This window comes from Panthera tigris, chromosome B1, assembly GCF_018350195.1.
Source record: "Panthera tigris isolate Pti1 chromosome B1, P.tigris_Pti1_mat1.1, whole genome shotgun sequence".
NCBI classification, from domain to species: Eukaryota; Metazoa; Chordata; class Mammalia; order Carnivora; family Felidae; genus Panthera; species Panthera tigris.
This window is the reverse complement of record NC_056663.1, coordinates 55,331,525-55,357,235: the sequence shown is the minus strand read 5'-3', so window position 1 is coordinate 55,357,235 and position 25,711 is coordinate 55,331,525. Positions and strand designations below refer to the sequence as shown.

At 41.8% G+C, this 25,711-nt stretch overlaps 1 protein-coding gene across 1 annotated transcript in view; it reads left to right on the top strand.

Annotated features, from left to right (window-relative positions):
* GALNTL6 (polypeptide N-acetylgalactosaminyltransferase like 6) overlaps nucleotides 1–25,711 on the top strand; it is a 1,186,276-nt gene that overhangs the window by 1,138,913 nt on the left and 21,652 nt on the right. The window contains exon 10 of the mRNA XM_007097151.3: nucleotides 21,213–21,329. Within this exon, the coding sequence (XP_007097213.2) occupies nucleotides 21,213–21,329 (117 nt within the window). The remainder of the gene's footprint in view (nucleotides 1–21,212; nucleotides 21,330–25,711) is intronic.

Here is a 25,711-nt window from a genome sequence, read left to right as displayed (position 1 = left end):
GTGTAAGCAGACTACACAGGAGTCAAACAGTTGTTTGACGAACATGCAATCAGAACAAAGACAAAGAGAATATTTCATGGCCAGTGGGTTGGTTTGCTAGTAAGAACACTTGAAGTCTGTTGGTTACAACCTCCCACCTCCAGTTCCATCCTAAGGACACCACTTCCATTGAGACAGGGAATCTTTACCGTATATAGGTGGTTACCCTGGGTGGCATACGAATGGCCACTGACTGCATTCATTTCCTGGTCACTTGTTTTGTGTCCTTCCATTACTGACCACCCCTTCTAATCAACACATCTTTCTCTTTTGTATGCCGTTCCATTGAGTAGGTCATTGTAGTTCTGCTCCTTATCCTGTCTCCTTCAGGTGACCCTACATAGCTGTTATCTGACCTGTCAAGTGTTTGTTCTTCTTCACCTTTTTTCCCTTGGCAAATATTAATGGGCCAGGCACTGTATACTCATCACAATGGATGACTGGTGAATGCATGAGACATAGTTTTTGCTCTTATATGGCTTAAGACTAGTGAGCTATAATGAGAACAAGGGGCTTTCATGATTTTGAAGGAAAGACACTTCGCACACACCATGACTTCTGATGATGAGACAACATCTCCACAACCACAACATGGCAGGGCATGACAGAATTGGAACACGGTGTTCTTCTGTACTCCCAGGGACTAGCCTGTGTATCCCCCAAAAAGAGCAAATCCACAATTCATCCCCTTATATTAAGAGGCTACCAGGTATAAGTGCATAAAATAAGCATACAAAATGCCACATTGCAGCAATGTCCAAATTAAATTTTGAGATAATAAAGTATTAAATTCCACGAACTCAAGCTGAGCCCACTCTGCTGCAGGTAAGGCACGATGCACAAAGTGGAGGCAAACAGGAGATGATTGCTGTTCTCAGTTCCTTATAGGTTAATACACATCCTAAGTTCTTCTGAATTCCCAGACACCTCTGTTCCAATTTCAACTCCAACATTTACAAAATAGGTTAGAATCAGGGAAGTTTTATAATCTCTGTTTCCTCAGTAGTAAAATGAGAGTAACAGTCCCTACATTATAGAGTTTGTTAAGGATTAACTGTAATGATTCCTGTAAAGTTCTTACCTCAATGTCCGGCACATGGCAAGCAACCAACAGAAGTCACCTGTCCGTCCTGCAGTGGTGGTCCTCCTAAGCATGGTGGCGGGAGTCCCAGAGCAGTAACTTGCACATTTAAATCAATGGCTAACAGTACCTGGAGTTGTTGTTATTGCTGGGAACAGTCTCTGGACATCCCAAAGCCAAAGGAAGGCAGAATTACCCAAAGATCATAATTCTGTGTCTGCTACAGCTATTGGCAATTAAAATGTAAAGAACTCCATATCAAAAATTACAATTAAAAGTATTCCATATCCACATCACTTTCACGACAAAGTGAAAGTGAGCAAATCTTCTTTCCTGAAGAAAATTGTTTTTTGCCTTGTCTGAGAATTCATATGTCCAGAAATTTTTCTTGATAGAAGATAAAAATTAAATAAAACAAGAACATTGACTATGGAAAAGAAATTTTTTCAGTAGTGTCAGGCTCAATCGTGACATTCTGAGTGAGCAATTTGGTTGTTTGGGGTGAGCAATTTGCTCAATCAGGGCAGAAGGTGAAGAGTTCAAGTTCATATGTATGTTGCCTATACCGGGGTCACACTGAGCAGAGAAAAGCAAAAGGATCCTATTTTTCAAGTCCTCCTTATTGCTTCTCTCTCTCTTTCAATCTCTCCCCCTCCAAATGAATTATAAAATTGCTTATGAATTTAAAAGCAGACTTTGCCTCTTCTAGCTTATTAGACTATTCTCTCTCATTGTAAAAACCCTTTGAGGAACGCCTGGGTGGCTCAGTTGGTTAAGCCTCCAACTCTTGATTTTGGCTCAGGTCATGATCTCACCATTCATGATTTCGAGCCCTGTGTGGGCTCTGTGCTGATGATTCAGAGCCTGCTTGAGATTCTCTCTCCTTCTCTCTCTGCCCCTCCCCCACTCACAATCTCTCTCTCTCTCTCTCTCTCTCTCTCTCTCAAAAATAAATAAATGAAGATTTAAAAAAACGAAAATAAAAACAAAACTTTTGAGCTGCCCTGCTTGGTTACAAAACCCCGTGTTACGGCTAGAAAGCTTGGTTGTGACTACTTGAGTTGTAGGTTAAGAAAGCAATCTTGGTTAGTTTCTAAAGAAGTTAGTATGGATTGGAAGAGAGTTCATCTCAAATAAAGCAGGATTAGAGAGAGAAAAATAAAAATAAAAATGCTTACCACTTGCAACTATCTACAGCTGGTCTTAATATCTTCCCTGTAACCAGAAATAATTCCAGTCCTTTGGGGGAATTTCCAGACAGTTCTCTCTCCTAAGATAATTATGCACCATCACAGAGGAACAGATAATTATATAAACTTAAATATACAAATATATATATATGTATATATATATATATATATACATATATATATATTTGTAACTTTTCCTTATGTGTAAAATGGGTGTCAAATGCCTCCTGGGTGTGAGATATAGTGATTCTTAAATACACTGAGAAAACCGTATTCACACGGAAACCTATGGAACACAAGTTTCTTCTAACATCCACTGCTAAGCAAAGAAATTAGGTCCTGCCTGTATGACCTGCCACTCTCCCACAGCTTGGCTTCCTCTCATCATCATCAAATAGGCACTGCATTTTTTTTACTATAGTAAAATACACATTTACCTTTTTAACCACTTTTAAGTGTACAGTTTAGTGGCATTAAGTTCATTCACATTGTTGTGTAATCATCACCACCATCCGTTTTCCGAACTTGTTCTTTTTCCCAACTGAAACTCAGTACCTATTAAGCAACTCCCCATTCCCCCTCCCCACAGCCCCTAGTAACCTCTATTCCATTTTCTATTTCAATGGACTTGACCATTTAGGTACCCCATGTAAGTAGAATCACACAAGGTTTGTCCTTTAGGGGCTGGCTTATTTCACTTAGCATAATGTCTTCAAGGTTCATCTATGTTGCATGCAGCATGTATCAGAATTTCATCCCTTTTTAAGGCCGAATAATATCCCACTATATGTATATGCCACATTTTGTTTATCCATTTATCTGTTAATGGACGCTTGGGTTGTTTCCACAGTTTGGCTACTGTGAATACTGTTGCTATGATATGAGTGTGCAAATATCTATTCAAGCTTTTGTTATCAATTATTTTATGTATATACCCAAAAGTGGAATTGCTAGAACATATGATAATGACATGTTTAATTTTTTTGGGAAACCACCATACTGTTTTCTATAGCAACTGCACCATTTTATATTCCCACCAGTGATGCATAAGTGTTCTAGTTTATCCACATCTTTACCAAGATTTGTTGTTTTCTGGTTTGTTTATAATAATTTTAATGGATGTGAAGGAGTATCTCGATGTGGTTTGGATTTGCATTTCCCTAATAATTAGTGATGGTAAACATCATTTCATATGCTCTTGGGTCATTTTCGAATTGGAGTATTCAGCTTTTGTTGTTGGCATTTAGGAATTCTTTATGTATTCTGCATATTAACATCTTGTGAGATACATGATTTGCAACTATTTTCTCCCATTATGTACTTTATACTCTGATAATAGTGTCTTCTGATACCCAAAGGTTTTGTAACTTTGATTAGGTCTAAATTATCTATTTATTTTTCTTTTTTTTTTTTTTTAACCCATGTTTTTGGTGTCATATCCAAAAATCATTGAAAAATCCAAAGCTGAAAAGTTTTTCTACTATGTTTTTTTTCCGAAAGTTGTATAGTTTTAGCTTTTACATTGAGGTCTCTAATCCATTTTGAGTTCATTTTTGTACATGGTGTAAGGGAAGGGTCTAACTTCATTTTTTTGCATGTGGATATGCAGTTTTCTCAAAACCATTTGTTGAAAAGATTCTTTTCCCCCACTGAATGAACTTTCATTTTCGTGGAGAATCATTTAACCATATATGGTGGGTGTTTTTTTTTTTCTGGGCTCTTCATTCTATTCCACTGATCTATATGTCCATCTTTATGCCAACACCAACTGTTTTGGTTACTGAAGCATTAAATAGTAAGTTTTGAAATTAGGACGTGTAGGTCTTCCAACTTTGTTCTTCTTTATCAAGATTATGTTGACTATTTGAACCTCTTAAGATTTCATATTAATTTGGGGCGCCTGGGTGGCTTGGTCGGTTGAGCGTCTGACTTCGGCTCAGGTCATGATCTCATGGTCCGTGAGTTCGAGCCCCGCGTCGGGCTCTGTGTGGACAGCTCAGAGCCTGGAGCCTGTTTCAGATACTGTGTCTCCCTCTCTCTCTGCCCCTCCCCTGTTCATGCTCTGTCTCTCTCTGTCTCAAAAATAAACAAACGTTAAAAAAAAAATTAAAAAAAAAAGATTTCATATTAATTTAAGGATTGATTTTTTTTCACTTTTGCAAAAAATATCATTGAGATTTTGATAGGAACTGCACTGAGTCTGTAGGTCACATTAGTATTGATATCTTAGCAATGTTGTTTGCCAATCTATGAACATGGGATATCTTTCCATTTTAATTTGGAGGGAAGGGCACAATATAATGTGAATATAATTTCACGTTCATGTTTCCATGTTTTCTTTGATTTCTTTCAGCATGCATAATATTTTAGTCAAATATTTCCACAAGAGCACTGCCTCTTGCCTGGGGTGGGAGAGAGGTCCCAACTACAGTTTATCAGGCTTCCTAGGCTCCCCTGAGCCCTCTATCTTCTGTTCCCATGGCACAGCCTCCATCCCACCCCAGAATGCAAGGAAGGCAACTTGAGGTCAACACTCTGCTCCTTAAATGATAGTTGGCTCTATTGTCCTGGCCTCACTTCTTTTCTTTATGTAAGTCAGCTTCCTAGTTCTTCTAGAACTGAGACTGCTATCAAACAGCCCTGACCAGCCAGACAGTGGCCAGTCAGCACATGGTATAACTGCACCTCTGATTGATAATTAGCCAAGAGGAGACATTGAAGTCTACAATTAGTAAGTGTGGGGCTTTCTTGAGGCCCTAATATAAGAGTTGGAATCCTAGGTCTGCCACTGACTTATTGCAACCTATCAATTAAAGCAGGTTGAATGATGGCCCATAATGAGGTATGTCCACATTTTAATTCCCAGGGCCTATGAATGTGATTTTATTTGGAAAAAGAGTCTGCAGTGAAATTAAGTTAAGATTCTTAAGATGAGATCATACTGATCTCATCCTATCTAGGTGGACTCTAAATCCAATGACAAGTGTCCTTATAACGGACACACAGAGAAGGGACTCAAAGAGAAGAGGAGAAGGCCATGTGAACACAGGCAGACAATGGAGTGAGTAGCCACAAGCCAAAGAATGCCAGCATCTACCAGAAGCTGGAAGAAACAAGGAACAAAATCTTTCCTAGAGCCTCTGGAAGGAGCACAGGCAGCCAACACCTTGATGGTGGACTTCTGGCCTCCAAAACTGTGAGAATAAATTTCTATTGTTTTAAGTTACCATATTTGAGGTAATTTGTTACAGCAGCTACAGGAAACAGATATATTTTGGTTTCCTTATTGCAAAATAGAAGTAATAGCAGTGCCCAACTCAAGTTGTTATGATGATTAAATGAAATAATCCATAGAAAGCACCTGGCCTAGTTTCTAACACAGCAAGGTCTCAATAAAAGGTGAGCTATTATTATTTACAGTCATTGAAACCCTGATTTGCATTACATATGGATGAAGGGGGCAATACATAACTCAATCATACAAGACAATAATTGAGAATGTTTTTGCATAAGGCATCTGTCGGTTGTTGTTTATTTTTTTAAGCAAAAACTACAGCCATTTTCTAATCCACCAATGCCATGGGTACAGGGAAAGTATCCCACAGGTGTCCCGAAAGGCAAGTTCCAAGCTCTCGTGTGTCTGTGTTGGTGTTGCAAAGAAATTTGTATACACAATAAACATGTGAAGCAGGCTTTAAGGGCCACCGGATGTATAAAGCAAGGATACTTTGTGCCTGTATATATGTTCATTTTTCTGGAGAGCCCATTGCTTTCTCTTTTTTTTTTTTATTTTTTTTTTAATGTTTATTCATTTTTGAGAGACAGAAAGAGACAGAGCATGAGCAGGGAAGGGGCAGAGAGAGGGAGACACAGAATCTGAAGCAGGCTCCAGGCTCCAAGCTGTCAGCACAGAGCCCGACGCGGGGCTCGAACTCACGGACCGCGAGATCATGACCTGAGCCGAAGTCGGCCGTTCAACCGACTGTGCCACCCAGGCGCCCGAGGCCATTGCTTTTGCAAGATTCTCAAAGAGAGACTGTGACCCCCCCAAAAAGTTTAAAATCCCTTACATAAAATGACACTGAGAGCCTTGAATCAAAAGAGTTAAACTAGGCTCAAAATATAAACGAGACAAGTATCACATCCAGCTGGAGGGCCACCTGTGGCTCAAAAAGTCATTGCTGGAGCTTTGCCCATAACCTAATTCCAGCAATAAAAACAGATGAGTCAGGATTTTGGTAAGGATTTGAGAGACGAATGCAAAAAGCAAGTGGCTTTGAGACTCTAGAAATCTAGGTCTGATATATGTGTAGTATGGAAAGTGGATATGAAACATATCCAACAAAAACTTCTAGCAATAAATTTCCTCTAAATCATTTGAAACATGCAATCTTTGGGGGAGCCTCTTTGTGAAACTCTAAGATCGTTTGCAACAATAATAATAAATAGCTGTCGTGACCCTTCTTATTCATCAGCAGAGAAACTATCAGGAAAAGTAGTTAACCATCTTCTTTATTCAAAAGGCAGTTATCAACTTAAGCACTGTATGTTATGGACCCTCCCCATATGATTATGTTGAAATTATATTCACATTATATTGTGCCCCTCCCTCCAAATTAATATTCTGAAACCCTAACCCTTCAACAATATATTAGGACATAGAACCTTTAAGGAGGTAATTAAGGGTAAAGGAGGTCATAAGCATGGGGTCCTAACCCAATAGGACCGGTGTTCTTATAAGATGAGACCCCAGGAGTTCCTGCACATACACAAAAGACCACGTGGGGACACAGGAAGAAGGCAGCTATCTGCAAGCCAAGTAGAGAGGCTTCAGAGGAAGCCAACTCTGCCTCCACCTTGATCTTGGACTTCCAGCCTCCAGAACTGAGAAACAAATTTGTTGTTGACGCCCCCAGCATACGGTGTTTTGCTAGAGCAGCCCTAGCTGACTAATACATTACACACTAAAAACTGCCAGGTGCTGGGGTTATAGCAACAACGGAAGTGTAACTTCTCCCCAAGAGAGCCTCACAGGCTTGAGATAACACTGCACGCCCCTCCAGAGACGAAGAGTCAGCCCTCGCTGGCCTCCCAAAGTCCCCTGGCCCTGAGATGGGGCTTACCCGACTTTCACTTGAAATTGCCCGGACTGGCCGTTCGGGTTGTGCATGTACCCAGACTCGCTAGACGAGAGCTAGACTCACGTGGAGTTTCTCTGAGAACTGCGTGCTTGGTTCTGCATTGTTTTGTTGTGGTTTTTGTTCTGCTCTATTTTCAGGGAGTAATACAGTCTCACTCTCTCCCGAAGAAGGGGTAACTCTTGGCTCTGGACACCCACCATTCATATCACGATCTTATCGACCCTCAGCCTGCTCATTCTCAGAATTATCCACCCACTGAATCTGATTAACTGCACTGACAGTTAAGAAATTCCAGAGGAGGGACATTTTATAAAATGCTTAGATTAAAAGTAGATGTAAGGTTATTGTTCAGAAAGCTGGCTAGGATCCAAGCATTTTGAGATCATTACACTAACTGTTACATAAGATGGTGCCCCAGGGAAGAATATCTGATGTCACTGGTTTGAAGGGAGTACATTTGCTTTTGGATAGGAAATATTAATCAGTAGTCTTCATGCGTTTTGCATGAATTTCTCTTACTGCGGGACACAGTGATGGAATGATGGTCAGTGTAACTCAGAATTTCAAGGCTGGGCCTTCAATTCTTGCTATTTTTGTTCCCCACTTGTTTGATTGCAGCAGGAGGTAAGAAGGAGAGTGGAAATATTGTTACCACTACTCAGTTGCGTTGGCTACAAAATGGAAATGATATGGCTTCATAATGTAGGGCCCACAGAGAAACATTGTAAGGAAGTAATTATACCATGAAATATTTTATAAATATTACATTCAGTTTAGTATCCCAAATGCAATTTGACATTTCTACCTTTTTTTCCCCTTAAAGACCCAAGTCACCTCTTTTAATATGCTGGCTGTGTTTAACAGCGGAGAAATTTATAAGAGAAAACTCAGACCCCGAATTATCTTACTTGAAAATAAGGACAATTTGCTGACCTTCTTTAGAGGGATGACTATAAAACTCAAGAATGAGTTCAAGAGAATCTACTTCTCCAGAGAACTTTAAAAGCCCATAGATTATCATGTGTCTCAGGGATCTTGGCTGCAATCCCGTCCAGGGCCAAAGGGTCACATCCTTCTCAGAATCAACCCATAATTTTGATTGCAGATCTTCATTAACTAACGGTTCCAAATTTTACACAAGAGCTTGGCATCTCTGTATTAGACAAGCTTTTCAACCTGTCCGCATTTCAACGACCTGACCTGAATTGGAAGGAAGAATTATTTTATCTAGACGCGGTGTTCTGTGAGTAGCTTCTCAAGTACTAAGAAGTTGCTTTATTTTTAATGCCCTTGGCTTTAGGGATAATACTAAAAGTGGCTTTTCATGATTATACTGGAACTGGAGCAAATCTTAGATTTATTGGCAATTCATAGATAAATCTAACCATTGGGGAAAGTGTTTGTATTCATAAAATAGCACTCCAGGAAAGAAACGAAAGACATTAGTTAAAAGATGAGGGACTCGAATAGACCCCTGTGGCTCAGTCTGAGGAAATGGCTCCGTGTCATTTTCTGAGTGACAATACAGGAGCAATGAGGTCTAACCATGTCTGGCTCCAGTCCATTCCGGGGTTTCTTCCCACAATCTGGGGCTGAAATGGAGCCATGGCGCCTTCCCAGCACCTAAGCGAGCTCCTCCTGTGGTTTGCATTTGCCTTCAGAGCGGTATTTCCTGCTTTTAAACCTCTTCACTCAAGTGCAATGTAATTTTATTATTTAGCATTATGGGGACATGTCTTCCTGTAGATTCCTTCCCTCCAAAGAACGCAGGAAAACTCATATTAACTCCTGACTTACAATGCCTTTTTTGATTTTCAGATATCCTTTTGGCAAGTTTTCCTGTAGATAGTCTGAACTCTCACTACAAAATTTTCCTTTGGATCTTATTTTCTCTCCTATGGTCCACCTTTAATTTATGCAAGGAGAAAGGGAGGGCACAAGTAAATCTGTTCTTCTCTTAAATTATTCCTTACAACTTAAAAAAAATTTTAATGTTTATTCATTTTTGAAGGAAAGAAAGACAGAGCATGAGCAGGGGAGGGGCAGAGAGAGAGGGAGACACAGAATCTGAAGCAGGCTCCAGGCTCTGAGCTGTCAGCACAGATCCCGACGTGGGGCTTGAACCCACAAACCACGAGATCATGACCTGAGCAGAAGTCAGACAATTAACCGACTGAGCCAGCCAGGCACCCCCCACCCTTTACAACTTTTTTTTTTTAATTTTTTTTTAACGTTTATTTATTTTTGAGACAGAGAGAGACAGAGCATGAACGGGGGAGGGGCAGAGAGAGAGGGAGACACAGAATCGGAAACAGGCTCCAGGCTCTGAGCCATCAGCCCAGAGCCTGACGCGGGGCTCGAACTCACGGACCGTGAGATCGTGACCTGAGCCGAAGTCGGACGCTTAACCGCCTGAGCCACCCAGGCGCCCCTACAACTTTTAAAATATGTCTTTTTTCATGTTCCTGACATGCAGAACATGCATGCAAGTTTCATCTCATTACACATGTGTGTGTGATTCATACCAAAACATGAATAATTATCACCTGAGCTTTCAAAAATCTTTGTTCTTCCAAACATTATTGGGCTTTCCCTCATCAGACAGTGTCTCAATTCCTGCAGTGTACCCACGAAAGTATATATACTAAAATATTTTTTCCTTGACTTTATGAAATGCCAACACCAGAAGTTAAGGAAAGAAATCCAACCTAAAAATAAATTCATTGTTTCTAAGCATTCAAGTTTACATGTTCTGGGTTCAAAAGATCAAAATTGTTCCATACTGTCTGCTTAACAAAGGATATAACTGGCTGTTGGACCCAAAAGTAGGTATTTTCTAGTCAACTGTATAGGTCAGAGTAAAGTTGTCACTATTCTGCCACTTTCTGACTTTTCAGAAAATGGAAGTTTTAAGAAATTCAGATTCAAAGTCTAGAATCTCATTCAAAGATGAGGAAATGATTTCTTCTCTTAACCCCCCCAGGGTTCCTTCTCTAACACCACCACAGCCTTCCTAGAATCCAGTCACCATAGGCAACCACCTATGTATGCCCCTTCAGTCATGGACCTCAATAACTTGATTATCACTTCTTCATCCCTTGGCTCAGCCAAGGGTTTTACCAAAGCTCCTGAGTGTTAAAGTGGTTTTCTTTCTTTTTCTTTTATTTATTTATTTTGACCGAGAGAGAGAGAGAGAGAGAGAGAGAGAGAGATTGAGAGAAAGCACAAGCAGGGGAGGGGCAGAGAGAGAGAGAACAAAACCCTAAGCAGACCCCTCGCTGTCACCACAGAGCCCAACATGGGGCTCAAACCCACAAACTGGGAGATTGTGACCTATGTTGAAATCAAGAATCAGATGCTTAACCGACTGAGCCACCCAGGTGCCCCAAGTGATTTTATTTCTAACCCCATTTTGGCCTCTCTATCTGGATCAGACTCCAACCCAATTTGGGACTAGGATCACTTCTTTTCTAAACCCAAGGATTCAGAGCCTTCTTTAATCTCCATATATTCCTTTGAGCTCAGTAAAGCATTTGCCACAGGTTTAACACATAAAATTGCACTGTTCTGGTGAATTAATTAAAACTATTACCACAATTTCATATGAAGATCATGGGTCTCTGAATCAGAGACACGGGTACAGACCCTGCCCGCCATCTACTGGTTTTATAATCTTGGACAAACCGCTTACTGTCCCAGAGCCTCAGTTGCAAATGTGAATGAATGCACAGCGCGGTCGTAGTGCAGATTAAGAAGGGAAATAATGGTTGTAAAAGCACTCAGTTGAGTATGAAGTAAGTACTGTAATTTTTTGTCCTTCTATTAGAGAGGAGTTGCTTATCGTAAGCCCAATAAAAAGTGGCTTATTTATACAAATCTTCCTCTGCATCTGTTTGTGAAAATCAGATTGTTGCTGGCAAATAACACTTAACTCAAAAGTTCTGTTCTGATGCTGGATGTGTTTCACAAACAATACTCACAATCCTTCAAGTGGCGGGACATAGTTTTAGAAATCAACGATTTAGAGCAGAACACATACAAATCTGAAGGCCCTATGGTAATATTTCTGCCACAGGCTCAGCTTTTTCTTGCATAATGTAAGCCAGGCTTCTGAAATGAGTAGTTCTAGTAAGTCCCAGAGCAAGAGAAAGATGCCAAAGCAATTACATTTATGGTAAATTCAGTAGAGGAAAATGTGCATAAGATAGGAAGAAATTCTCTGTGGGCATAATTTCAAGGAAAGGCAGTAGTTGGTCCCTGCCAGCAGTCATTGTGTGCCCCTGGCATGAAGTAACTAGAGATGGAGTGGATCCATTCAGGCAAAACTGCTGTGATGGCCATGAGACAGACGTTAAAATGCAAAAGGTCTTGCAAGGATAATGCAAGCGTTTTTAGCGTTTTCTATTTGTATATTTGTTTTTAATTTCTAAAAACACTTCAAAAGTGTTTTTGAGTTTCAAATGAATTAGGGGAAGGTTTATATACAGTTTTATGTAATTCTCAGGGCACCTGGGGGCTCAGTCGTTTAAGCGTGGGACTCTTGATTTCAGCTCTGGTCATGATCTTGAGGTTCATGAGTTCAAGCCCCTCATCAGGCTCTGAGCTGATTGTGTAGAGCCTGCTAGTGATTCTCTCTCTCTCTCCTGTGTCCCTTCCCCACTCTCTCTCCCTCCAAATAAATAAATAAGCTTAAAAAGAAAATTAAACAAACTGTTTGGAGCGCCTGGATGGCTCAGTAGGTTGGGCATCCGACTTCGGCTCAGGTCATGATCTCGTGGTCCATGGGTTCAAGCCCCTGTCAGGCTCCGAGCCAGGATCCTGCTTTGGATTCTGTGCTTCCCTCTCTCTCTCTGCTCTCTCTGCCCCTCCCCGACTTGCACTCTGTCACTCTCTCAAAAATAAACATTAAAAAAATATTTGAAAGAAAGAAAGAAAGAAAGCTTAACTTATAGAAATAGAAAATAGAATTGTGGTTGCCAGGGGATGGGGTATAGGAGAAATAGGGAATATTGATCAAAAGACACAGACTTCCAGCTGTAAAATGAATACGTTCTAGGGATCTAACATATAGCATAGTGGCTATAATTAACAATACTGTATTATATACTTGAAAGTTGTTAGGAGAGTAAATCTTAAATGTTTTCACCCCCCCCGCCCACACACACACACACACAAAAGGTAATTACATGAGAAAATGGAGGTGTTAACTAACCTTAATGTGGCAATCATTCTGCATATATACGTGTATCAAATCATGTTATATACCATAAATTTATACATGTTATGATACCAAAAATATCTCAGGGCTCCTGGGTGGCTCAATCAGTTAAGTGACTGACCCTTGGTTTCAGCTCAAGTCATGATCACAGTCCATGAGAGCGAGCCCCCATTAGACTCCACACTGAGAGCACAGAGTCTGCTTGGGATTCTCTCTCTGACCCTCTTTTTGCCTCTCCCCCACCCATGCTCTTTCTATCTCAAAATAAATAAGTAAACTTTAAAAATATGTATCAATAATATCTCAAGGAAGCTAAGGGGAGGTGAGCATGGCTAAGGACAGACACATAGACCAATGGAATAAAACACAGAACCCAAAAATAAAACCTCACTTATATGGTCAATGATTTTTTGACAAGCGCACCCATATCACTCAATGGAAAAAGGACAGATCATGCTGGGAAGGCTGAATACCCACTGTTAGTAGGTCACGTCTCCCCAAATTCATACATTGAAATCCTAATCTCAGTATCTCAGAATATAACCTTATTTGGAAAGAGGGTTGTTGCAGTTGTAATCAGTTAAGATGAGGTCACATGGGAGTAGAGTTGGCCTCTAATCCAGTTTGACTGGCATCCTCATAAAAATAGAAAATTTGGACACAGACATGAACAGGAGAAGAATGCCATGTAAACGTAAAGGCAGAAATCAGGGTGATGCATCTACAAGCCAAACAGTGTCAAAGATTGCCATAAACTAGAAGCTAGGAGAGATGCATAGAGCATATTCTCCCCCACAGCCCTCAGAAAGAATCAACTTTGCCAACACCTTGATCTCAGGATTGTAGCCTCTAGAACTGTGATGAAATAAATTTATGTTGTTTATGCCACCAGGTTGATAGTACTTTGTTATGGTAACCCTACCAAATAATACATCCACATGCAAAAGAATGAGGTTGGAACTTTATTTTATATAGTATACAAATTTTAACTCAAAGTGGACCAGACCTAAACACAAGGTAACAAAACTCTTAGAATAAAACAGGGGGAAATCTTCATGGCATTGGATTTGGCAATGGTTTCTTAAATATGACACCAAAAAAAGGCAACAAAGATTAAAATAGATAAATCGAACTTAATTAAAAATAAAAACGTTTGTGCATCAAAAGACACTACCCATAGAATGAAAAGGCAACCTTACAAAATAGGAGAAAATATTTGCAAACCATGTATCTGATAAGATATTAATATCCAGAACGTTTTTAAAACCTCCTACAATTCAACAAGAAAACAAATAACCCAATTCAAAAAAGGCAAAGGACTTGAATAGACATTTCTCCATAGAACACATGGACATGCCCAATAAACACATGGAAAGGTATTCGATATCATTATTCATTAGGGAAATGCAATCAAAACTATAATGAGATCCCACTTTGCACCCACCAGCATGGCTATTATCAAAAACAGAAAACAGCAAGCATTGGCAAGCATATGAAGAAGTTGGAACCATCCTACATTCTTGTAGGAATGTCAAATGGTACAGCCTCTACAGAAAACAGCATGGCGGCTTCTCAGAAAGGTAAACATAGAATTACCATATGACCTGGGCAATTCCACTCCGAGACATATACCCAAAAGAATGAAAACAAATGCAAACAGACCTTTGTATGCCAATAGTCACAACATCAGTTTTTACAATAGCCAAAAGGTAGAAGCAACCCCAGTCTTCCTCAGTGGATGAAAGGATAAGCAAAATGCGATATATATGTGTATTAATATGTATATTACCTACACTATCAGTCTTAAAAAGAAACAAAGTTCTAATCTATGCTATAATATGGATAAGCCATGAAAACATTATGCAAAGTGAAATAAGCATGACACAAAAGGAGAAACATGGTATGGTTCCACTTAACCGAGGTGCCTAAAATAGGCAAATTTATAGTCAGTAACATAGATGCTACCAGAGGCGGGGGAAGCGGGGAAGTAATTGTTTAATGGTTACGAGTTGCTATTTTGAGGGATAAAGACATCTTGGACATCGATAGTAGTGATAGTTATGCACAATTTTGAATGTACCTAGTACCATTGAGTTTTACATTTAAAAATGGTAAAAATGGCAAATTTACGGGCGCCTGGGTGGCTCAGTCGGTTGAGTGTCCAACTTCGGCTCAACTCATGATCTCGCGGTCTGTGAGTTCGAGCCCCGCGTGGGGCTCTGTGCTGACAGCTCAGAGCCTGGAGCCCGATTCAGATTCTGTGTCTCCCTCTCTGCCCCTCCCCCGTTCAGGCTCTGTCTCTGTCTCTCTCTGTCAAAAATAAATAAGCATAAAAAAAATTTTTTTAAGAAAATGGCAAACTTCATTTTATGTATATTTCACTGCAATTAAAAAAAAAAAAAACAAACATGAGGAGATGTTGAAAGCCTGGAAGACTGGAAAGGAGAGAAAAGGAGTGGGGTTCTCAGTATTAAGGGCTGGGATACGCAGAGAGCTAACTAGGGGCGGGGGGCGAGATATGGGGGTGTATAAGGTGCCACCCAAGTTGCCAGGCTGAGACCTTGAATGTCTGCTTCTAACATCAAGGTTAACCGCTGATCTAAAGGACTAAAGCAAGGGTCTGGAGTGATGGGCCACAGCTTGTTCAATTTGAGGTGCCTATGGGACATCTCACAGTATAATAGAAATGTGATTTGATTGTGGCGTCACCACCTTCACGGTAGTAGTTGATACAGCTGAGAAAATAAACAAGTAAATGAATAAACAGTATCTAACATTTACTGACCACTTGCAGCATACTAACACTGTGCTAAGCGCTTTGCGTGTATCCGTTCAATCTTTACAAACACCCTCTGAGACGTGATTGTCCTCATTTTACAAACCTCGTGCTGAACCATGATTATGTGCCGTTTCCTTGCTCTGCCAAACCTCCATATATGTGTTGATTTCTGACCCCTACGGCTCCGGGCTCCTTCTGTCTTTCTCTCTCAAGATTCAGTTCTACTGGTCCTCTTAGACCCCCTTCCAATAGCACCAACCAGTTCTCCTAAGTGCCCCAAGCGGTCTTTTCATTTTCTCTTCAGTCCTCACTTAGCATTTACCAATCTAACAACACACGTCCCAAGTGACGTCTCCCCTCTGAGGTTGTGGGCCCCTTGGGAGCAGAAGCTGGTTTTTTGTTTGTTTGTTTTTTCTTTGCCTTGGAATCTCTATCAGTGCTTCTCAAAGCACCTTTCATTCAGAAGCACTCCTTAAAAGTTAACTTTTTATACGTGGATGAAGTATACAAGGAATGCATGGCCATGGGTGGGGTGGGGGAAACTCCTTTTGTGCCTGGACAGCAGAACCCAGATCTGCTCTGTCTCCGCTCAGTTCTCTCTCCATACTAACCTACCATCTTCTTTTTCTCTAGCTGGGCACACAGATTTGCATTCTACAACCAACTGCCGTCCATGAAGAAGTGTCTTGATTCCTTTTGCCATATTAAAAATTCACAGCCAGAAATATTGGGACTCTCGAGCCTTTCTTCCACTCATGTGCACTCTGATGTCCTCACTAGACCTCAAACTGCACAAAGAGGAGACCAATTTTGTCGTTGCTGTTGTTGTTAAATTCAGAATTATTTTATTTTTTTAAACATTTTTTTTAACGTTTTATTTATTTTTGAGACAGAGACAGAGCGTGAACGGGGGAGGGGCAGAGAGAGATGGAGACACAGAATCAGAAGCAGGCTCCAGGCTCTGAGCCATCAGCCCAGAGCCCGACGCGGGGCTCGAACTCACGGACCACGAGATCGTGACCTGAGCTGAAGTCGGATGCTTAACCGACTGAGCCACTCAGGCGCCCCTAATTCAGAATTATTTTAATCAAATGTTTTTTATTGAGGGATAATTGACATATAACATTATATTAATTTCAGATGTGCAACAATGATTTGGATATTCATATGTATTATGAGATGATCACTATAGTAAGGCTAGTTAACATCCATCACAATACATTGTTACAAATTTTTTCTCATGAGAACTTTTAAGATCTACTCTTAGCAACTTTCAAGTATACAACACAGTATTCTTAACTGTGCGTTACATCCCCAGAACTTATGTTATAACCTGAAGTTCATACCTTTTGACCCTCTTTGCCCATTTCACCTACCCTCTGGAACTGATTCTTTTTTTATTTTTCACTCTATACCCAGTATGTGGTGTAGTGAGTGGGAGAGCAGGTACTTTATAAAATGTATTGAATGAATCATGAACCCAGTACTTCTTCCTTGAAAGACCCTGATATGGGGGGAATTGGCAACCCGTGCGCTCATTTGTTAAACTGAGGCTAGTCTCTGTCTCTGTCTGTCTCTCTCTCTCTCTATCAGAGAGAGAGAGAGTGCACAAGCAGGAGAGGGGCAGAGAGAGAGGGGGAGACAGAGAATCTGAAGCAGGCTCCACGCTATCAGCACAGAGACGGATGTGGGGTTCAAACCCACAAACTGTGAGATCTTGACCTGGGCCAAATCGGACACTCAACCGACTGAGCCACCCAGGCACCCAGGCTAGTCTCTCTTTAACAACCAACAGAATTACCAATCCCACACCTACTAGCCACGTTGACATTCACACCACACTCCCCCTCTCTTCTACCTCTTTTTAAAAACTTCCCGTGTTGGGGAGGGGCGAGAAATGTTCAAGATGACACTGACTTCTCTTGCATCTCTAAGACATTCTTCACTCTCTGCCAGACCTTTTCCTAAACCTTGCCCAAAAGGAGATTATCTCTGTAATCCTGTCATACATAATGATTCTCTTTTCCCACATTTTCCTCCAGCTCCCCACCCGTTCCTAGTCAAGCATTACCTAACTTTCTAATCCTGTTCCGTGTCTCTCAGGATTTCTTGACACAGTTTTAATGATGCCAAGCCCTGAAGCTGGACATCAAAGGAATAAAGCATGAAAAGTATCTATTCTGTCATAAGATTTATTCAGCGCTCTGTGTCCTAGTTTGGGGGTGTGCAATGTGTGAAAACCGCCTCATTTTCAGCCAGATACAGAGCCCGCATTGAAAAAGCACAAGCCTTGTATAAAGTTTCTTATCTTTATTTTTTAACTTCACTCGAATAAGGAAAACAGAATTAGTTCCATTGGAATGTTATTCACCTGTTTATTTTTATTCTTTTTTTGAGGATAGTTGCCAGACAATGTTACATTAGTTTCAGGTGTACAGCTTATGGATCGGACAAGTTCACAAATTCTGCTATGTTCCTATACTCACCACAAGCATAGGTCTGTCCTGTTACATTGCTCGTACAGTATCGTTGACGATATCCCCTGTGCTGTGCCTCTTATTCCCATGATTTCTTCATTCCCAAACGGGAAGCCAGTATCTCCTACTCCCCTTCACCCATTTTGCCCCTCGCCCCAGGCCTCCCCGCTCTGGCGACCATCTGTTTGCCCTCTGTATGGTTTTGATGGCGTTGTGTTTGTGAGCAACAGGAGAGGGCATGGCCGTGGGCTGAAGGGGGGAAGATAAAAAGAAAAGGAAAAGAGAAGCCGGTGAGGATGGCCTGATACCAGTCTTGCACCCAGGTGCCTACCTCACCCTGTATTCCCTACCATTTCTTCTCTGGCACAGCTGTGTGTTGGAATTTACGCAGATGTAGACAATGAAGCCCTTGCAACTTGCAACTTGGCTCCCAAAACAGTTTATCCCATTGTCTACACAGATGCCATTTGAGTGAAAATTTAGAAAATTCAAGAGTTTAGAAAATGATCTCCTCCATCCCTGCCAGAGTCCTTGGAGCTCATAGCACTTAGAAATAAAACGAGGCTCTCTGATGGGCCTTGGTGTGTACCCACGGGCAGATCGGGCAGATTCGCCACTCAGTGTCCCTGGCATGTGTATATTCTTTTCTGCCCTATGTCCTCCTTCTCCAAGAGCAGGGCCCCTTCAGTGAATGAGTGCCATGCCAGCTGACAGAGAAGGGCACACTCTCTCTGTGGCCAAATGGCCATAAACCATAAGCAGCTGTTGTTTTCCTAAATGTGGTTCAGAGCTTCTGTTCTCCAGCAGAGGGAACAATAGTGCCCCGAAGGTGTCTTTGGCACAAACCGATGCTGGATCTCTAAGAGTGTGTCTGTGAGTTAAATGGTCCAACAATGGAAAAAGCGTCTTGCCCAGAGTTCTGTCAGGCAGCCCTCAGGTTAGAGAGAGCTTTAGACAATGGACACACTGGACTCAGATCAGCTCCAGTAAGCGATAGCAAAAGCAAACTCTTGACCTTCAGGTGTTTCTATTTCACCAAAGAAATTCTATCACACACGAAGGAATTGATTTTACACAAGGCTGATTTTAAGCTTGGCTTAGTAAAATTCCTCCCTGGAACTTGTTTCCGGAAGGTGGAGAAAAGTTAGCCGAAGTGAGAGTGATTCAGGTGCACTTTGACAGCAGCCAAGCTCATTCCCTGTCTTTAAGGATTTCCTTACAAAGAGGAAGGATACAAGTAGTTTTCAAGGAGGGGGTGGAAAGCGTTTCCCCTAACTCAGGGTTCCAATGTGGGGTCTGTAGGTTCCAGGAAAATGAACACAGAAGTGCTGGCATGTCTCCACTTACCGGTTGGTTAGTTTGTTTTTGTAAAATTGTCCATAGCTTTCTTTGGATTCTCGGACAAGTCTGCAGACCGGACTAGGTTAAGAACCGGTGCCCTGTGTCCTACATTATTTCACATTCCTCTATCATTAGGGACAGTGACCCTGAAAGCAGAGAGGTCCGATAGTGGAAGATGAACCCGCGCTGTTGCCAAATTCCCTGAATAAGGAAATTGATATCTTCCACATTGATTCCCTCCCGAATGACATTATATACCAACCTTTACTCCTACAGGAAGTGAAATAAGAAATTGTTCTGTCCGCAACAATGCCACCCAGGCATCATCTGTTCCTTTCGTGACACTCAGTACATCTCATAACAGCCTCTCTCTGCCTCTTGCCCCTGTCCCAGTAGGAATAGGCCTGGTTCAGCCATCCTTTTGTCCCGGAGAGACTCCCTACCTTACGTACTCCTTCTTGGCAAAGAGTCTTGACTAAAATTATCGCTTGAGTACATCCTGTTCTTGTTTCCATTCTGAACAGTACCTAAAGTGATTATTATAATCCAGGGCTATATAAAGGCATCAAGAGGATTGAGATAATTGAGCTTATCTAAACGTTGATGCCTAAGTAACTACCCGAGAACAATATCCAACTGTACTACAGGGGGTGGTTCTGATGTCAACAGGATAATTGGTGAAACCGTCAGACAGCCAGACTTGACAATGGGACGTGTTTCCGTGGCCGGACTCTCTCTGTGGCTATTTCTGTTGATACTTTTCATAGTCCACTCTCGGCCCATCCTGAACTACGTGGTCCTTTTACCGGTATTAATCCAATAATTGTAAGGAATTATCAGTGTCATTTGTCACTCATCCTGCAACTTTCCAAAGTTCAGACTTTACACAGAGAATCTTCGTCCAGGATAGTGTTCTACCAATAGCACCATCTTTCTTGTTTCACTAACACTCCAGGGTGACACATAGCTTATCATCCAGGAGAAATGCTACACGTGACGACAGGTGTACAGACCCTCCAGGCGAACTGGAACATGGTTGCCATATCCTGCACAAAACCACGCGATGCTCAGGGATTCATTCATCTCGGTCACACGCATCACCTTCCTCACATTTGATCTCTTCTCCCAGATAAGGTGAAAATGGTAGAAGATGCTTTGGGGCAACAAGACAATGAATTCCAAGTTAGGAACTGTCTGAAGAGGGGCACCTGGGCGGTTCAGTTGGTTGAGCCTCCAACTCTTGATTTCAGCTCAGGTCATGATCCCAGGGTCGTGGGATCAAGCCCTGCCTAGGGCTCCACGCTGAGCTTAGAGCTGCTTAAGATTCTCTCTCTCTCTCTCTCTCTCTCTCTCTCTCTGCCCCTCCCCCACACTTGCATTCTCTCTATGTATAAAGTAATTTTTTTTTAATTTTTAACTCACTGAAGAAAAAATGGCCATTTTACAAAAGTCGTGAACTTAGCTGCTCCCTGTGCTGCATTACTACATAGCCCTTTGCTGCAGCCAGCTGCCGTTTTGCCCTTGAACCATCTCATGTTTTTGTTTTTAATGTTTATTTTTGAGAGAGACAGAGCATGAGCAGGGAAGAGGCAGAGAGAGGGGGAGACACAGAATCTGAAGCAGGCTCCAGGCTCCCAGCTGTCAGCGCGGGGTCCGACACGGGGCTCGAACTCACAAACCGCAAGCTGTGAGATCATGATCTGAGCTGAAGTCGGATGCTTGACTGAGTGAGCCACCCAGGCGCCCCCCATTTCACGCTCTTTTACATGCCCATTAGGCCATGTTGTATTTAAAACCTGATTTTTTTCCCCACATTCCATATAAACTTAAAGCATCATTTGGTAATCAAGTAATCAAAAAAACAGCTACAGAATCGATACCAGAATTGCCAGGAGCTAGGGATTCAAAAAAAACCAACCCGTGCTCATTCTTTCTTCTCTCCACAGATTCGAAACGTGGCAGCAAATCTCTGCGTGGACAGCAAGCACGGAGCCACAGGCACCGAGCTGAGGTTGGATATCTGTGTCAAGGACGGTTCTGAAAGGACGTGGTCTCATGAACAGGTATGTGACAGGTGTAAGCGGGGCTGAGGTAGGCGTGGAAGGATGCAGTGAGAACAGACCTCTGGGCGGGACACGCGGACCTGCCCAGTTCTGTCACTAACCAGCGCGGCAGTGATGTGAACGACTCCACTCCTTTGTTTCCCTCGCTGCTCAGAGAAGCTGCGATAATCAATTGCGATCATGTATACAAATGTGCTTTCAATAATAGAAAGGATGCTAGAAATGTTGACTGTGACCCCAGGCTTATATTTCCCTTCCCAGAAGGAGAGTCTTCGAACCACGAAAAGCCTGTATGGTGTCATGTAACTCTTCCAACTAAGTTTCATGCTTTTATTGAAAGACTCTATGTTATTTTGTCAGCTTTCGTGACTTTGCCTCATCTTATTTTCCCCTCTGGCTGTATTTTGAAAAGAATACTTTACATACCCCTCTTGTTGTAGCAGTTTGTAATCTTATACATGAAGGTAACTTTGAAGCAGTAACATCTCCACACACGGGCTTCGTGGGCTGGTGCAAGACTAGGTATTGCCTTTGATTGAAAAGCCTTTCAGTGCACTTCTGTTCATTGAGTGAGTTGTGAGTCCCGTCCACTTTGAAAACGGATGGTCTTTAGGAGGGAGTTTCCTCACACTGTGTCACTTGAAAAAAGAAAGGAGAGTGGGTAGAATTGTGTCTGCCCCTTTTATTGTTTTAATTTTTAATTATGAAAAGTCAAATAGGAAACTATATATAAATAGATATATACTAATATAAACTATTATAGCACATCTGGGCGCACTCATTACACAGATTTAACAAGTATCTGCAGCTATCGCCATCTTTTTTTTAAGTTTATTTATTTATTTTGAAAGAGAGAGAGAGAGAGTGTGTGTGTGTGTGTGTGTGTGTCTGTGTGTCTGTGTGTGTGTGTGGGAGGGGGAGAGAGAGAGAGGGAGAGGGAGAATCCCAAGTACGTTCCAACTGTCAGTGTGGAGCTCAACACAAGGCTCAAATTCATGGAACCGTGAGATCATGACCTAAGCCAAACCCAGGAGTCTTAACTCTTACCCAACTGAGCCACCCAGGCATTCCTGCCAAATTTCTTAAAAGAATAGAATTTGTAGATACAGTTAAAGCCCCTTCCCCATCCCACTCCTCTCTCTCCCTCTACTAAAGGATACATCCCCAGTTCAGGAGAGTATAACCCGCCTGTGCTTTGGTTGTCAGAAGGGTCCCTAATTTCTCTCTTAGAAAACCGAAAACAGTAGACCAACAGTTTCCAGTAAGGCTCTCGCCCTCTCCTTTAGCATATTCCTCAAGTGTCCATCTTGTATATTCAACCAGTGAAGACACGCTGTGCCCAGCCTAGGATCTTAAAGAATTGGCACCTCCCTGTCCCCACCCCACTGTCCCTTCCTACCGCACCTGTAGCCTGCGTTACAGGGGAGAGCAGCATGACTCAGGGAAGCGGTCGCACAGCATGTACACAACACAGCCCGGAACCAGTGCAGTCAGCCCCCGAACCAACTCCACCGCCCCTCTCGCCACTGATCTGGGCCTTTCCCTCTGACCCACAGCCTTGCTGTGTTCCGGAAGGATCGTGGGCCTCGCAGTCAGGCCAACCTAGATTTCAGCCACTCTAACCTGTGTGACCTTGTGAAATGGTTAAGTCTTTCGAAGCTGGTGTTCCTCCTCTGTAAATAGGGACAATAGTGTTCACCTCACAAACGGGGTTCCAATGAGAAGAAAGCACGTCTAGGATACAACAGCATCTTGCATGTGTGGTAGGGGCAGAATAAATACGCTTTCCCTTCTACCTTCTGACATCTCCTCCCCCAGCTCACTTCCTACTGACTCCAAATTAGAAATTTCTCTCAGGCCCAAGGCAGCTGCCAACACCAAATACTATTTGTCATTCACTCAAGTATATCCTCCAGGATATGGACGTTTATCAGATGGGTTTTAAAGAAAGCTCTGCAGCTCCGGGATTTACGAATAGGAATGTAATGTCAGTAAACGCTGACTTGCCTCCTCCTTCCTCCACCTCTTTCTATGAGCACCACAGGGATGCTACCAGGGATGTGAGGAATAGTGCTGGCTTGTCACGTCTAGAAAGCAATTCCTACCTCAACCTGGGAGTCAGAGAGAAGGCTTCACAGACCTATCAGTAAGACCCACGTGTAGAGTGCGAAAGGATATTTTAAGAAGAAACAGAAGCATGTTATGGGGAAAATCTAGGTCTGTGAGGCTAACTTCCTCTCTGCCACAGCCGTTCAGCCCAACCAGGGAACATACCTCACCAGCTGGTTGATAAGAAGTATGTGCGCCTGCCTGAATGCCTGAATCAGGTTTAATATTTCTGTCCCCTGGCATGTTCTAGAGGGAAATAGGCTCTGGACCACAGATTTTATTTGACGGCTAAAAAATAAATATAAATAAAGTCAACTACATGGCATACGCTTTAAAAATGTTTGGTTTATTATTCCCCCCTCCGCCCCCCCCCCTCAGGCTGAACTGGAAAAATCTATGGCACGTAATACAAGAAATAGCCACCAGAGGGCAGCACTAGACAAGCAGACAACTATGTAAGAAGCCCAAAAAGACCAGTTTGATACAGTTCTTTAAAAAGATTTCTTCCCTACAGATTTCTGAAAAGAGAGCTACAAGGAGATTAAACAAAGTTGACAGGAGGTTTAAAATAAAAAGGAATGATATTTGAAATATGTATCACCATATATTAACTTGGTGATTAAAGCATTACAAGCGGCTTTGTTTTTCCGATAATTAACTATAAGCCTTATTCACTGTATTACTCAATGACTTATATGAATTAAGACTCGTTCTCCTACATTTAGATTAAAATTCTTGGGTAAAAAAATAAGTATATCAGAGCAGGAAAATTGTAGGTATCCTTTTAATCCAAAAGCATTCAAAGAACACAAAAGGGGCATTTATTAGAGTTGAAATGATTGTTTTTAACAAGTGGCAAAAATAAAATACAAATGAATAAACAAAATAATTACGTGGGAGATAGTGGACAGTCTATTGAAGCACCTGTATAAGAAAATGCAGCACCGGCTGCAGAGCACCGGTGATGACTAATTTGGCTTCTATGAAGGAAGCAATTTGTGCGATTCATTTTTCCAAGGCCATCTATTTAGCTGTTTGAGATCACTGCAGCATTGTGTACTGGCTTTCAGTTTCCTTTAGGGACCAAGACAGAAAGGGAAAAAAAGAACCTAATAAGGCTGGAAAGAATATCCTCCAAATGCCATTAATGAGGCCAAGGGAGAGGAGGGGAGAGGAGCCAGAACCCTCTGTGGCCTACAGTTTGGACAGGCAGCAGGCTCTGATCTCATGCTGGGGAGGAGGCACGGTGGCACAGCAGGCCTTCCTCCTGCTGTAGAGGCAGATTCCTTCTGCAAGACCTGGAGAGGAGATGTGCGGACGGATGGAGATGGGAGCAAGTCAGTGCATGTGGTAAAGGACAGATTCTGGGACACAGAGCCTCACTCTCAGCACGGGGCATACTGGTGGGCTCCAACTGCAAGGAGGAATGTGCAATATCTCGGATTTCTGTCAACCATATAGCAAGGAAATAAAACATAACTACCCACGGAGAGAAAAATGTTTTCAATCTTCTTAAATCAGGTAGCAAGATCAAGTAATAAAGGTATTTGCAGGACTAAGTCTAGCGAAGCTTATTCATATGATACAGCACAAACCCAGGCAACATTACATACACCGCATTGATGTTAAAGCAAAGAAGTATTCATTATGTATCATGTTGGATCTATATTTAAAAGTACCACCTAAAAGAAACAAGTGGAGAGGTGAACATCAACTGACTCTAAAATGGAAGGATTTGGGGTTGAAAACAATCAAGAGTATGTGGATCCTGAGAAACTTAACAGAAACCCATGGGGGAGGGGAAGGGAAAAAAAAAAAAAAAAAGAGGTTAGAGAGGGAGGGAGCCAAACCCTAAGAGACTCTTAAAAACTGAGAACACACTGAGGGTTGAGGGGGGTGGGAGGGAGGGGAGGGTGGGGGACGGGCATTGAGGAGGGCACCTTTTGGGATGAGCACTGGGTGTTGTATGGAAACCCATGTGACAATAAATTTCATATTTAAAAAAAAGATTTAAATCAAATATCAAATAAATAATACAGAGAAGAGTTCTTAGAAAAAGAAAAGAAAACAATCAAGAGTTATTGTACAGGAAACCTGAATGAAATCTAAATATTTCCATCAGTAAGAAACAGCCCAAAGGTAAGAGACAAACTATAAATGCCACAATAACATCATAAAATGCAAACAATGAAAATAACTTCCATAATGTCTGCTTGCTCTTGGTTTGACAAAATCGCACACGAGCAAGTGTGCCTAATGAATGAAAGGCTCAA